The sequence below is a fragment of the Bidens hawaiensis genome, unplaced genomic scaffold (assembly GCF_021521415.1).
Source record: "Bidens hawaiensis isolate Kalapana, Puna unplaced genomic scaffold, B.hawaiensis_p1.1 tig00001382_1, whole genome shotgun sequence".
Lineage (NCBI taxonomy): Eukaryota > Viridiplantae > Streptophyta > Magnoliopsida > Asterales > Asteraceae > Bidens > Bidens hawaiensis.
Genome location: NW_027491078.1, coordinates 1,426,390 through 1,439,472, shown reverse-complemented (window position 1 = coordinate 1,439,472; position 13,083 = coordinate 1,426,390). Strand labels below are relative to the sequence as shown.

Sequence of the window (13,083 nt, the reverse complement as noted above, 5' to 3'; positions counted from 1 at the left end):
TAAGATGTCGAGATTATATATGTTATGTACTTGCGTTATGTATCTTGATTTGTGAATCATGTCTTGCTGGATTGAAATTGAATCTACCATTTTCCGGGTTCAAACTTCAAACATGATGTTGAAAATCGTAAGAAGATGTCTTGAGACCGAAAGCTCCAGGAACACTCCAACAGTCAAGTTAATATACGGGTAAGTTTCTTTTCATCAAATGGTTAGCCGTTCATATATAAAGGAGGGGCCAAGCCCACATAAGCCCACGTCCACATCATGATGTATATAATACTTGATCATGTTTTTTTATTTTTTTATTATTTTTATTTTTCAATTGATATTGATTAAACCAAATATATACTTTGATAGATAGATGAATAGAATGAATGGAAGTCACTACAAAAATTGTCAATTTGTTAAACAGAAGTAACAGGCATTTTAAACCATCATACACTAATAGTCCTTTAGATATCAGAGGATAGTTAACTATATTAAGTTAAAATACACACCATAGACTCAAACATTACATCATTTAACATATATTCTAAGACGTTATACAAGTATAAGACACTTCTCAAATCTCAAAACCGGTCTCTAAAAGATACAAGAATCAGTAGCCACTAATACCTGCTTTGCCAATTTTAATAACCTGTTGCCTTAAATATTTAGACGTGTGTTGAATTCAGCAGCATCTTGTCTCTTCTAACCAGGGGTATAAACATGCCAACACATGAGTAAAACAACTCATGATTTACTTGAGATAGGCCGGTTAAAAGCTCAAATCAAGCCGAGCTTGAACGGACATGAGCCAAACCTAAAATAACCTTGTTTAGTAAAAACGAGGCCGACCTTTACTTATCGAGCTAAAGTAGGCTAGCGAGCCTTAACTATGTATATATATCTATTATATATATATTAAGCATATGTTTCCACATTAGTTATTATTAAATGTAAACATTATTATAAAAACAAAAAAAACTATATATTATTAATAATAAAAATAATTGCAAATATTTAAAATAATAAATAAATACATATTGAAATTGAACCTGATGTTAAAAACTACTCTCTAGTGAGCTCAAATTTAAATAATAGAGCTTGAAACGAGCAAAACATGAACTCGAGCCTACACAACCTTGGGCCCAACTCGGCTCTACCCTCACTTCGAACATTCTAATGTTTGTTATTATTGAAGCATAATTTTGTCTACATAAGTACATAACTTTATTGAAATCTAATCACATGTTCGAAAGTTTCAAACGATTCTAATGTTTATAACTTATATAAATATTATTACATATAAAATATTATAATTTTATGAGAGGTAAGTTATAGTTATAATAAATATACATTAAATTATTAAAATAAAAATATGTTTATGTGGAATATACCGAGTTTGTCAAACATCAATAAGTGTGAGCTTTCGACATAGAGCTCGAACGCATATTGTAACTTTGTGGTAGAAAGTGAAATTAAAAGATTCAACAAAACAATGATCCAAAATTTAAATATTATAAAATCGACCACAGTGGGAGTCGAACCCACGACCTTCTGATCCGAAGTCAGACGCGCTAATCCACTGCGCTATGCGGTCACTTGTTGTCAATGATTCCTTTCTTACATCTTTATTTACGTATATGCACAATAATAACACTAAATTAATATTGGAAACTTGGAATTAATAAAATAACTTATGAACGTTAAAAACAACTTTAGATAACTTTTAATATAATAGTTTGTTTATAACTGTTACCTGTAGACTGTAGTCTATTCGTAATTTAAAAGATGACTTAAATTAGTTTATTTTGTATACACTTATTAGAAACTATTATACGTAGAATATTGATAAATCACGACTAAGAAGTTATCATGAAAATACTCGAATATTCAACGCTGATGAGTTTTCCATTTTATATTCTTATGATGTCATAAAATAACAATCAAAATCTTATGTTATGGCATTTATGTAAACAACAAAATGTGTCGAAGCATGAAATGAATCTGACCTGATCCATGACGATGTTTCCACGGATTTTCGAGATGAAACGAACCACGTCTTGATTTTCTTCTCCGGTTGCTTGAGACCTGCAATGGTTTTTCGGGGGTGTGGAGGTGACTGCTAAGAAATCTCAAAGATCTCTTGTTTACAGACACAAAAAAGTGGTGGTGGCTCTTATTGAGCATGACCCCCTAATAAGGAGGTGGAGACCTCCTTATATAGAGAGCCTCATGGCCACCATCATGGTACCCTAATGGGCCTAGCCCAGTTAGGGTTACCTTCACAAAACCCCCTCAGGCCAATAACATTGTATTAGTCCATGTAATAAAATAAGCCAAACATAATAAATTTAGGGTCCTCATAAAGGTTGGGAATCCTCATAAAGTCCTCATAAAGGTTGGGAATCCTCATAAAGTCCAGCGCTCCACCTAGACGCTTGCGCGCCCAGGAGCAACGCTGGACTTGGGGGGCTTGTAGGGGTATGGTACTAAACCCGGTTTTACGACCCTAAATTTATTATGTTTAGCTTATTTTATTACATGGACTAATACAATGTTATTGGCCTGAGGGGGTTTTGTGGAGGTAACCCTAACTGGGCTAGGCCCATTAGGGTACCATGATGGTGGCCATGAGGCTCTCTATATAAGGAGGTCTCCACCTCCTTATTAGGGGGTCATGCTCAATAAGAGCCACCACCACTTTTTTGTGTCTGTAAACAAGAGATCTTTGAGATTTCTTAGCAGTCACATCCACACCCCCGAAAAATCATTGCAGGTCTCAAGCAACCGGAGAAGAAAATCAAGACGTGGTTCGTTTCATCTCGAAAATCCGTGGAAACATCGTCATGGATCAGGTCAGATTCATTTCATGCTTCGACAAAATGACTTCATTTTCTGTTTCACACAAACAAACGCGTGAGGAGTTATGTTGACAATAATAATTTTAACGTTTTGTTGTACTTATATATAGGTGTTATAAATTTAGTAATAAATGTGGCTTCTTCTTTTTGAATTATTAATATATAAATAAAAATTAAAGTGCCATTTTCATCCCTGATGTTTGATTAGTTATTCAATTTTAAAACAAAAACGTTATTTTTTTTATATTTGGATCGTTAAGGTTTCCAAATCTTGTTATTTTCATCCATTTCACTAACTCCGTTATTTTTTAATGTTAAGCCATAGAAATTTATGCTATTTTACATATTTGGATGAAAGTGACAATTGTGATTAAATTTCATGGACGATTTTTATAAGATGAATATTTCATGTTTAACCATCTCAATATACTTTATTAATGATTGTAGGGGAAGGGGCGCCTTACTAGGTTTATGCACACCCCTATAGAAGAAAACGAGTCTTACCCTTAATGCCCGACTGGGACCTGGTTAATGGTATTCTCAGGAGCCGAAAACCGACCCTATTGTAATATAACTGGGTCTGATCAGTTCGGGTTTCACGAGTTTTATCCGGTTTATGCTCACCCCTAACTGTCACTTTATTTTTTTCATAAACTACCATGAACTACCTGAAAACCTCTTTTTTGGTGGTGTCACTTCTTTTAAGTATTGTTTTGGTAAAAAAATTGACAAGTTAATTTCGTGATCAAATACGAAAGTGAGGTAGTGTTCTTTTCAATAACGTGTAAAGAACTTGTAATGTATAATGGTAAACGAAATAGGATATTACGAAGAAAGCCCTTGATCCTTGGGGATCTCCGGCATAAAACCCCAGGAGATGATAAATATCACCTGCCTTAGAAATATTATTAATAAAAATAAAAAGAAGTACAACTCGAGAACTGATTACGGTGAAGAACTAAAGTGCAGAGAATGCAAGTGTTGTGTGTTAATTGGACATGTCATATTCACCATCTCGACATCAAAATATAGAAAAATAATCTAATTAACATCCCGAATATCTCAGTCTTTTCCTTGGGCAACACTCATAACCATTGGGCTTACTCTTCACACGAACTCTTTCATCTAGTTAGCGAGTCTTAGGCAAAGACTAATTCCACAACATTTATCTGTAGAAACTAGTCAAACAGTATAAGTAACTATTTAACTGGTCATCATTCCTAGCCGTTATGGACCCAATCTACACGTTTTCTTCAATCGTTAGCGAGCCTTTAATGCGAATTAAATCACCAACGGTCATTTTCAAGAGTAAGTCAAAACCAATATTGAAATAAATGGTTAATTATCATCAGTACTCAGGATACTAGAGAAAGTTGAAATTAGGGTCCCGGGTGGGAGTCTGATCAGGGTTCATGGATCATAAAATTGACCCATAACATTATGAGATAAATCTGGCACCTAAACAAGCTCCATCTTATGACCGTTGTAGAGTTCGTCATTGATCCTTCACGTGTATATCGACCGAGACTCTGAGTTTTATGTGAGACATAGCCTTCTAGACGTTAAACTATTATTAAAAGAGTAACCTGCAAGCATAATCAACCTAATATATATTATTCAGGATACCAAATTTGTTAGAAATCCTGGATGAAAGTTGACCCCTCAGGATCTTGGGCCTAGATTTTGACCCACAACAAGTACCGTAAATATTTTTTAAACTTTCATTAATACTGGATTCATTAAAACATATAATTAAATACTATACTAAGTAAAACATAAAATAAAGTACTAAATTAGAAAAAAAATATTTAATTATCAACATCCGAAGAGCTGTGCCTGGATCATCACGTCTCACCAGTTAAATGACTGGATGAGTTTTTAAAACGTTCCATGGTACCAAGTAGTTAAATCCATTTCTATGGCGGTGCCCGCACTCCGTACTCATGAAGGGCCTCGGCAATTGCTTAAGCATCTGTTCCTCCATCAAGCGTGCGGTTGTATAGTTGTTGAATATTGGGTTTCAAATCCCTCATTTAATTTGGTGTTCTCACGATTTACCACACCAAAAAAATATTAAAATTCTTAAATTTTCATCAAAAATCCCCTATTTGGTATCCGACAACATTAAAGCTGTTGCAAAGACCGATTCTTCGTCAACGGTCGACCAAACTCTTACTGGTATTCTAGCCATTAGTGTGTGATATTCAATTAAATGATTAGAAACAAAGAGAATTGTATGGAAAATAAAATGTGATATATGCATAAAAAGGGTAAAAGTTTGATTTTGCATTATTTTTTTTTTTTTTTTAAATTTTAATTTCAAGGCTTTCATGCCGTTGTACAACTTTCAATCCATATTTCCTCGGCTTCCAATACCCGGAAATGTTAATTCAGCGGGTACTAGCAATGGTGGCGACAATATACTCGCTCGGCCACGACTACCGATTAGGGATCCCCGAAGACACCCCATCGCCTAATTCATCAGGAACAAGAATATTGCCACCAACTAATTTGTAATCCAACTACCACAACTACAACTTGTAATTTATAAACCAACAATGGTCAATGGTGTAATATTCATGCCTCTATCTTCCTTAAATATTTTATACATTGCTAGTACTTGTCTATCCTATATTAAATTCAACAAATTTTCAAATCCACCTGTTACAAATTTACCACCAATTTTCATTTCAATTTCTTTCTCTTTTCCATGTAGTTTCAGTCAATGCTTGACAACTTCAATCTGAACCACCTTAAACCATTTTGTCAATTACTTGCTGTACAAGCTACCTGACCAACAAACCTTAAGTATTGCAGTCATCTATGATGTCTGTCTTTACTTTCTCAATCAAAAAACCTATGAAATGCTTCCACCATTGGGGCCCGAGGCTTTGTGTCACCAGTTCTCACTCTCCGATATCAAAACTGCCACCAACAACTTCTCTAGTAACTTAATAATCGGAAAAGGCTCGTTTGGAAATGTCTACCGAGCCAAAACTGCTTCTGGGACGTTCGTTGCGGTAAAACGCAAGGATTACGAGTCTAAACAAGGTAGAAACGAGTTTCAGACAGAGTTGAGGCTACTGTCAGCGTTCAGGCACGCACACCTCATCTCTCTCATTGGATATTGCGATGATCAAGACGCGAATGAAGTGATAATAGTTTACGAGCACATGGCTAATGGAATGCTAGCTGATCATATTTATAAGAAGACTGGAGGTTTGTCGGTTTTGAGCTGGGAGCGAAGGCTGAAGATTTGCATAGGTGTCGGTCGTGGGCTGGAGTACCTTCACACAGGAACTGGAATCAATCAGATAATCATTCACCGTGATATAAAAAGCTCTAATATTTTACTGGACGAGAATTTGGAGCCTAGAATATCAGATTTCGGTTTGTGTAAAAGGTGTATAGGCATGCAGCCTGATACTCCGATTATTGCTAGCGCGAAAGGCACTAGAGGGTATATGGATCCTCATTATTATAAAACGCGAGAATTATCAACAAAGACGGATGTGTATGCGTTTGGTGTGGTGTTGCTGGAAGTGTTTTGTGGTCGGCGATCATCTGATTTTGTGGTGCAAGGTCGGCCAAAGCGGTTCGTGCCATGGGCACGACAGTGTATCAGAGAACGAGCTTCACATCGGATCATGGATCGTGGTCTCAGTGGGAAAATTGCTAATGATGGTTTACTTATTTTTGAGGATATTGTTCTGCAATGTCTACAAGAACGACCCGATAAGCGACCTATCATGGAGGCAGTGGTGGCCAGACTGGAAGATGCTTTGAAATCACAATATGCCACATATTCTTCTTCTCCAGATGAAGGTGATGAGTTTATAAGGATATACTTTGGTCAAGGTGAGAATCAATGAACAACATTAATTTGTTCTATTTTAGATATATATTGGTTATCTTAAGAGCTAAACAAACACCACTGACGTGTTATACGGGTTGTATGACTTGGGAAAAAGGCCATGTGTAGTAGGGAGGAAGTGGCTTTATGAGCATAAATGACGCATTTGACCACCGACAAAGTCGTATGGCCCTTATCACAATTTTTTTTCCTTATCATACATGCCATATTACATGGGGAAAAGGTCATATGGGTGTATGACAAGGTGTAAATGGCCATATGGATCGAGTGGAAAATTTAAAGACCCGTATGATGTTTTTGATTAACAAATAAATGACTAATTGGTAACCAACAAAGTTATACTACTCGTATGACCATTTTTCGTATCATCATACGACGTGTATGATGTGACATGCTTTAGTATGCAGAGTTGATTTGACGTCATACGACCCATATGATGTGACAGACCAGCCAGTGTACACTATTAGCATTGTGTTTGTATAGATGTGTAGATATGTTGACTTCATTAATTTTGATTTTGTGTTTTCTATCAGTGGACAAGTCAAGTTCTTATTCAAACTCAGATGCAGACTCACTTAGGTATCCTTGTATTCAACATCCCACAATATTCCCTTTCTAAGTGTCCTGAATTTGTAACTTATTATATTTTTATTACAATTTCACTCTCCTGATCTCTACAGACGCGCAGTTGAGACAGGGTCTGGTAAAAGTGACTCCACCAAATATGTATGTCTTCCCTATCACCTCCTCGGTCCACATTCATTTCTGCATATTGCATTATGTATATAGTGATCGAAAAATTTTGTACAGGATCCTGACTCGGAGTCAAACACCACCACCACCACCACCACCACCACCACTGTGAGGAGACATCGAAGGTCTAAATCATCGATTAACTTAAGCGGTTTAGATGTTCCTTCTGACATTAACAACATTTCTGATATATCTAATGGCATTTCTGAGTTAGACAAACTGGCCCGGAGAATAAACCAACCCAGGTACCAAACTTTTGTATAAATATTCTTCCATTATTGTTGCATATGTTAAAGTCATCTAAATATATTCAATTCTTTTTGTCAGTGTTGTTTTTGATAATGAATCGTCCGAGAATGCTACTGTCATAGAGGTACTTGATAGTATGTGAATGATAAGAAACTATCACAACTTGTTGTCTCCTCTAATCAAGGTTTTTCATAAATATATTGTTTCGTAACTTATAGCGCGCGTTTTCTTTGTTATGCAGGTTAATGGTACTAGCACACTGGGAGTATTATTAGAACTACTTCAGGTTCTGACTGATTTTGATCTCAAAGTTATTCAATATTCCAGGACTAATGGTGGATCCTGGTTTATGGATGGTATAACATTTTTATTCTGTCGTTAATGTTATTCGTAGCATTTAATTTGATCACATTCTTGGTCCTACAGTTTTCCATGTTATCGATCACGAAGGGAAAAAAGTCACAGATGAAGTCAAAAAACAAAACATACAAAAGGTGATCTGTCTTTTATTATTTTACATCAAACACATTTAATTAATCATTCTGATGTAAGATTTACAGGTACTTGAAGTGTATTCAAGCGCCACGTCACCCATGGGACGAAAGTGGGACGATAGACCAATCCCATCTGGCCACACAACACTCGAGTTAATAGGAAACGACCGACCCGGGCTAATTTCAGAACTAACTGCTATAATAGGTGATCTGCAGTGTAATGTGGTGACTGCTGAAATATGGACTCACAAAGGCAGGCTGGCAGCATTGATGCATGTCAGTGACAAACAAACTAAATCCTCCATTATCAAACCCGATAAGCTTTTACAAATTAAGAAAATCCTGCGGATTGTTCTTCAAGGAGGTCATGATAACAAGGAACCAATGATTATTGACTCTAACGGGTGCACATGGATCGACAGAAAGCTTCACCAAATAATGTTTGCTGATAAATATTATGAGCCTGAATCGACATTAAACGATAAAAGAAGATATAAACTGGATGTTGTTAGCCGAAATGATAATAATAATTACTCAGTAATCAGTATATTGTGCAGGCATACGCCCAAGGCTTTGTTTGATACGATTTGTACATTGACAGACCTCGGGTATTCTGTTTTTCATGGAAAATTTAATGCTGATGCGGCCGAAGCATATAAAATGGTTAGTTATATTGTTATTATTATTGTTTTATAAAGGTCTAGAAGCTTAATAAGATTCTTGAACTTATATGTAGGATCTTTGGATCAGACATATTGATGGATCAACCTTCAAATCGGATGAAGAGAGACAGAAAGTGATCCAATATCTTGAAGCAGCAATAGAGAGACGAGTTTCCGCGGTAAGAATGATATATTATTATTATTATTATTATTATAGAGTTAAATACGGTTTAAGTTTATGTGGTTTGACCCAACTAACTCTTTTAGTCTATTAGTTTGAATTTGTCTTTTATAGTCTACGAGTTTCATGAGTTACATTTTCGTATCAATTAAAGTTCAGCACACTAGCCCATTCAAATTTTCTGTTAAACTTTTTATTAAAAGACCAAAACATTCTTAGATTATTTGTGTTATTTAATCAAAATAATAAAATCTTTGGGAACAACTTAAAAGTAAAGCATAGTAATAACATAGGTACAATCTATTAGGCAGAATATATTACCTTTTATTGTTTTTATTTTTTAAAAAACATGTAACTTTGCACAAGAGATTGTACCTATGGCATTAATATATTTTATTTTTAAGTGACATTAATAAGATAGCAGAAAGTTTAGATGGGGTTAGTAGGCTGAACTTTAATTGACACGAAAATGAAACTATTGGACTAGAAAGTCAAATTTTAACTAGTGGACTAAAAGGGTTATTTGTGGAACCACATGAAATAAAACCATATGTAACTTTTAAAATTATTATTATTATTATTATTATTATTATTATTATTATTATCATTATTATTATTATTATTATTATTATTATTATTATCATCATCTTTTTTCCAGATGTAATTTTATGAGCTAACATAGATTGTACTCGCGATACAAGGTTTGAAGATAGAGATACGCACAAAAGACAGAGTTGGGTTATTATCTGATGTGACTCGCATCATGTGCGAGAACAGTCTAAATATCACACGAGCTGAGGTGTCAACGACAGGTGACAAAGCTGTGTTTTCCTTTTACTTGGATGATAACCTGGGATATCCTGTAGATCCCAAGATTATCGATTATGTCAGGAAGGAAATCGGGCAGAATATACTTCAAGTAAAAGGCAACCGTAAAGGTTCATATCAAGATGTTGAGAAATATTCCACTCGGTCTTCGTTTAAGGATGTTTTGAAAACGTTTTTCAGTTGGTTGAGATTCTCTGAACATCAGGTGTCTTTTGTTTCAGATTAGACCTATGACAATGCTGCAAGTAAATAGTCTTATGTGTAGTTTAGGAATATATGATGCATATATGTAACATTTCGAGTAACTTAGTTAACTGTAATCCAAATTGTTTCTGCACATAACATATTAAGCATCTTAGTGATGCTATATTTCAGTAAAGGATAAGCTGGGCACAATTAATTAATCGTTATTTATTTCAGATTTTAACGTGTTAATGACTATTTTAAGTTCAAGATTCTTTGTTCCATTAATGTCCTCGCTATCACAACCCGTGCTATCATTAACGGGTAGGTTAGATCAAAATTTCTTTTACCTTTTGGGTCCTTCTAGGCATGTCTAAACTAAAGAACGGCTCAAATTGGACATCATAACAAAATCTTGAAAAGAGCGCGTCAAAATGGGTCCAGGCGGGTGGCTAACGGGTGTTCTTCAATACGTCCATTGAAGAGCATCACCCATTAACCACATGTCATCGCCACAACCACCCAAATGAGGCCAGAGGTTTAGAAGGAGAGGCAGTCCAAAATGACTTTTCAACTTTTTAAGAAACTGACCTGCCCAAATCGACCAATTACCTAGAGATGATCAAAAAAACCGGTTCCGGAACCGGAACCGGTGGAACCGAACCGGACCCGAACCGGTTCCTACCCGATTTTTGTAGGAACCGGACCCTATCTGATTCAACCCGATGATCCGTGACCGGTTCTTGCATTTCTGAGTGGGGGCGGGTAGGAACCGGAACCGAACCGGAACCGGTTAGGAACCGGTTCTAGCCGTTGGATCGAGTATAGCCGTTGGAAATCGTTTTTTTTGGCAGTTTTTTGACCGTTGGGGTAAAAAATAGCCGCCAAGCACCCCACTACTAGTATAAATAGGTATTTGGTGTCATGGGTTCATCACAACACTCAAAACGCAAACCCGAACGCAAAAAAAATACCAAAAAACGCTATTACAACGTTTTGAGTTCTCTTCTGCTATATTCATATTTGTTGTTATGGCTGTCTCACAATCATCGGTTGGTCAAGGTTCCAACGCCGAACCAAGTTTTGTTCGTATTGTACCTCATAATCGTAATCAAGAGATTTGGTGCAATTGGGATTTGGTTGAATTGAGTGACCATTCATTGAAGGCTCGGTGCAAGTTTTGTGGGGTTTATTTAAACCCACTTTCGAATTCAAATTTGAAGAAACACATAGAAAAACCGTATTGCAAGGCGTTGAAAAAGAACGTCGATTCGCCACAAACGCAAATGGATAGTGAAGGCGGAATATTTACATACCAAATTGATCGAGTTCAAGATCGTATGGCGAAGTTTGTGATTCAAGAAGCTTTGCCGTTTAGCCACTTCGACAACCCTCGCTTAACCGCCATGATTCGAGATACGCTTCAACCACAATACACTCACGTAAGTCGTCATACTCTTAAACGTTATTGTTTAAAATTGTGGAAGAAGGCCAAAGAGGTACTAATTGCATATTTTGAAAATATAAATACGGGAATAAACTTAACTAGTGATGTTTGGTCGGCTCCACATGGTCTACCCGAATCTTATCTTTGTGTCACCGCTCATTGGGTAGACCCGTCATCGTGGGAAATGATGAAACGCACCATTGCTTTCGAACTCTTTGAGTATCCACATACGGGAGATAATTTGTTTGAAATTTTAGATTATGTTATAAAAACTTATAAACTAGAAAATAAAATATTTTCAATGGCATTTGATAACGCGTCGAATAATACATCGGCGGTTGATAAATTAAAATTAAAATATACGCCGATTTGCAATGGTGTATTTTTTCACTCAAGGTGTGTTGCACATATCATTAATTTAATCGTGCAAGACGGACTTGCTTCGGATGAGGTTACATCGGTTATAAACGATTTTAGACTAATGATACATGAAGTTTTTAAGAAAAGTAAAAAAAGACAAATGGATTATAGAAAATTTTGTAAAGATACGGGAAGAAAAGCTTTGGGAGCTAATTGGGATGTACCTCATCGATGGAATTCCACTTGCATAATGTTTCAAAGTGCTTTGGAACAAAGAGAAACTTTACAAATGTTTCATTCTAGTCTTGCCGAGAATGATTTGGCAATCCCCTTTTCAAATGAGAAATGGGAAATTATCAATGACTTATCGACTTTTCTTGAAGTTTTTAAAACATCAACTACGAAACTATCGGGAACGTATTATCCGACAAGTCCCTTGGTTCTTTCGGAGTTATTTTTAATGGTTAACAATCTTAAAGAATTTGAAAATAAAAGTCCAATGTTTTCAAACATCATATTACCAATGAAGTTTAAATTAAAAAAATACTTTCTTGAATTGCCACCGGTTTTTACTTGCGCCGCCGCTTTAAACCCAATGTTAAATGTTACGGGGGTTGAATGTGTGATAGACGAAATTTTTTCAGCCTTAGATATGCATGAAATTGACCCAAACTTTTCAACAGAGGCAAAAAATTATTTTAACTTGAATTTTAAATTTATGTATGACTTTTATTTAAATAAATATGGGTCAAACATACACATGCCTATGCCGGGGGGGTCTTCATCAAGTTCAAGTGCTACTAGAGTACGAGATCCCATGATTAGCCTTATGAACACCGTTCGCAACGTAACGGCTAAAAAACAAAGGGGTAACACCCCTTCAAGCGAACTAGGAAGGTATAGTGCAAATGATTACTCTACCGGTTTATCCGAAGAGGAATATGGCACTTTTGATGTTTTGGCTTGGTGGAAGGTAAAGGAAACCGAGTTTCCGATTCTTGCCACCATGGCCCGTGATTTACTAACCGTCCAAGCTTCTACGGTAGCTTCGGAATCCGCTTTTTCTCTTAGTGGCAGGGTAATATCGGTGAGAAGAACAAGACTAAATTCGGAGTCGGTGGAGATGTGCATTTGCTTAAAGGATCACTTGGACTCAATCGATCGTATTCAACACTTAACCACTCTCGAAGATGAAACACCACT

The 13,083-nt window shown here is 36.0% G+C and overlaps 1 protein-coding gene, 1 non-coding gene and 1 pseudogene across 3 annotated transcripts; 2 read left to right on the top strand and 1 right to left on the bottom strand.

Annotated features, from left to right (window-relative positions):
* Positions 1 to 1,511: 1,511 nt before the first annotated feature.
* Positions 1,512 to 1,585, bottom strand: TRNAR-UCG (transfer RNA arginine (anticodon UCG)). The gene has a single exon. It is a non-coding gene; the product is annotated as a tRNA-Arg (tRNA).
* A 4,110-nt stretch (positions 1,586 to 5,695) lies between these two features.
* LOC143573228 (putative receptor-like protein kinase At5g38990) lies at positions 5,696 to 7,360 on the top strand. Its single transcript, XM_077058162.1, has 2 exons — positions 5,696 to 6,707; positions 7,257 to 7,360. Exons 1-2 carry the CDS (start codon positions 5,714 to 5,716, stop codon positions 7,340 to 7,342), a joined length of 1,080 nt encoding a protein of 359 aa, XP_076914277.1. The 5' UTR covers positions 5,696 to 5,713; the 3' UTR covers positions 7,343 to 7,360.
* Positions 7,361 to 8,127: 767 nt separating this feature from the next.
* Positions 8,128 to 10,116, top strand: LOC143572697 (ACT domain-containing protein ACR4 pseudogene; annotated as a pseudogene). The gene is made up of 3 exons (XR_013142308.1): positions 8,128 to 8,882; positions 8,956 to 9,124; positions 9,764 to 10,116. The product of XR_013142308.1 is annotated as an ACT domain-containing protein ACR4 pseudogene (transcript).
* The last annotated feature ends 2,967 nt before the right edge of the window (positions 10,117 to 13,083 follow it).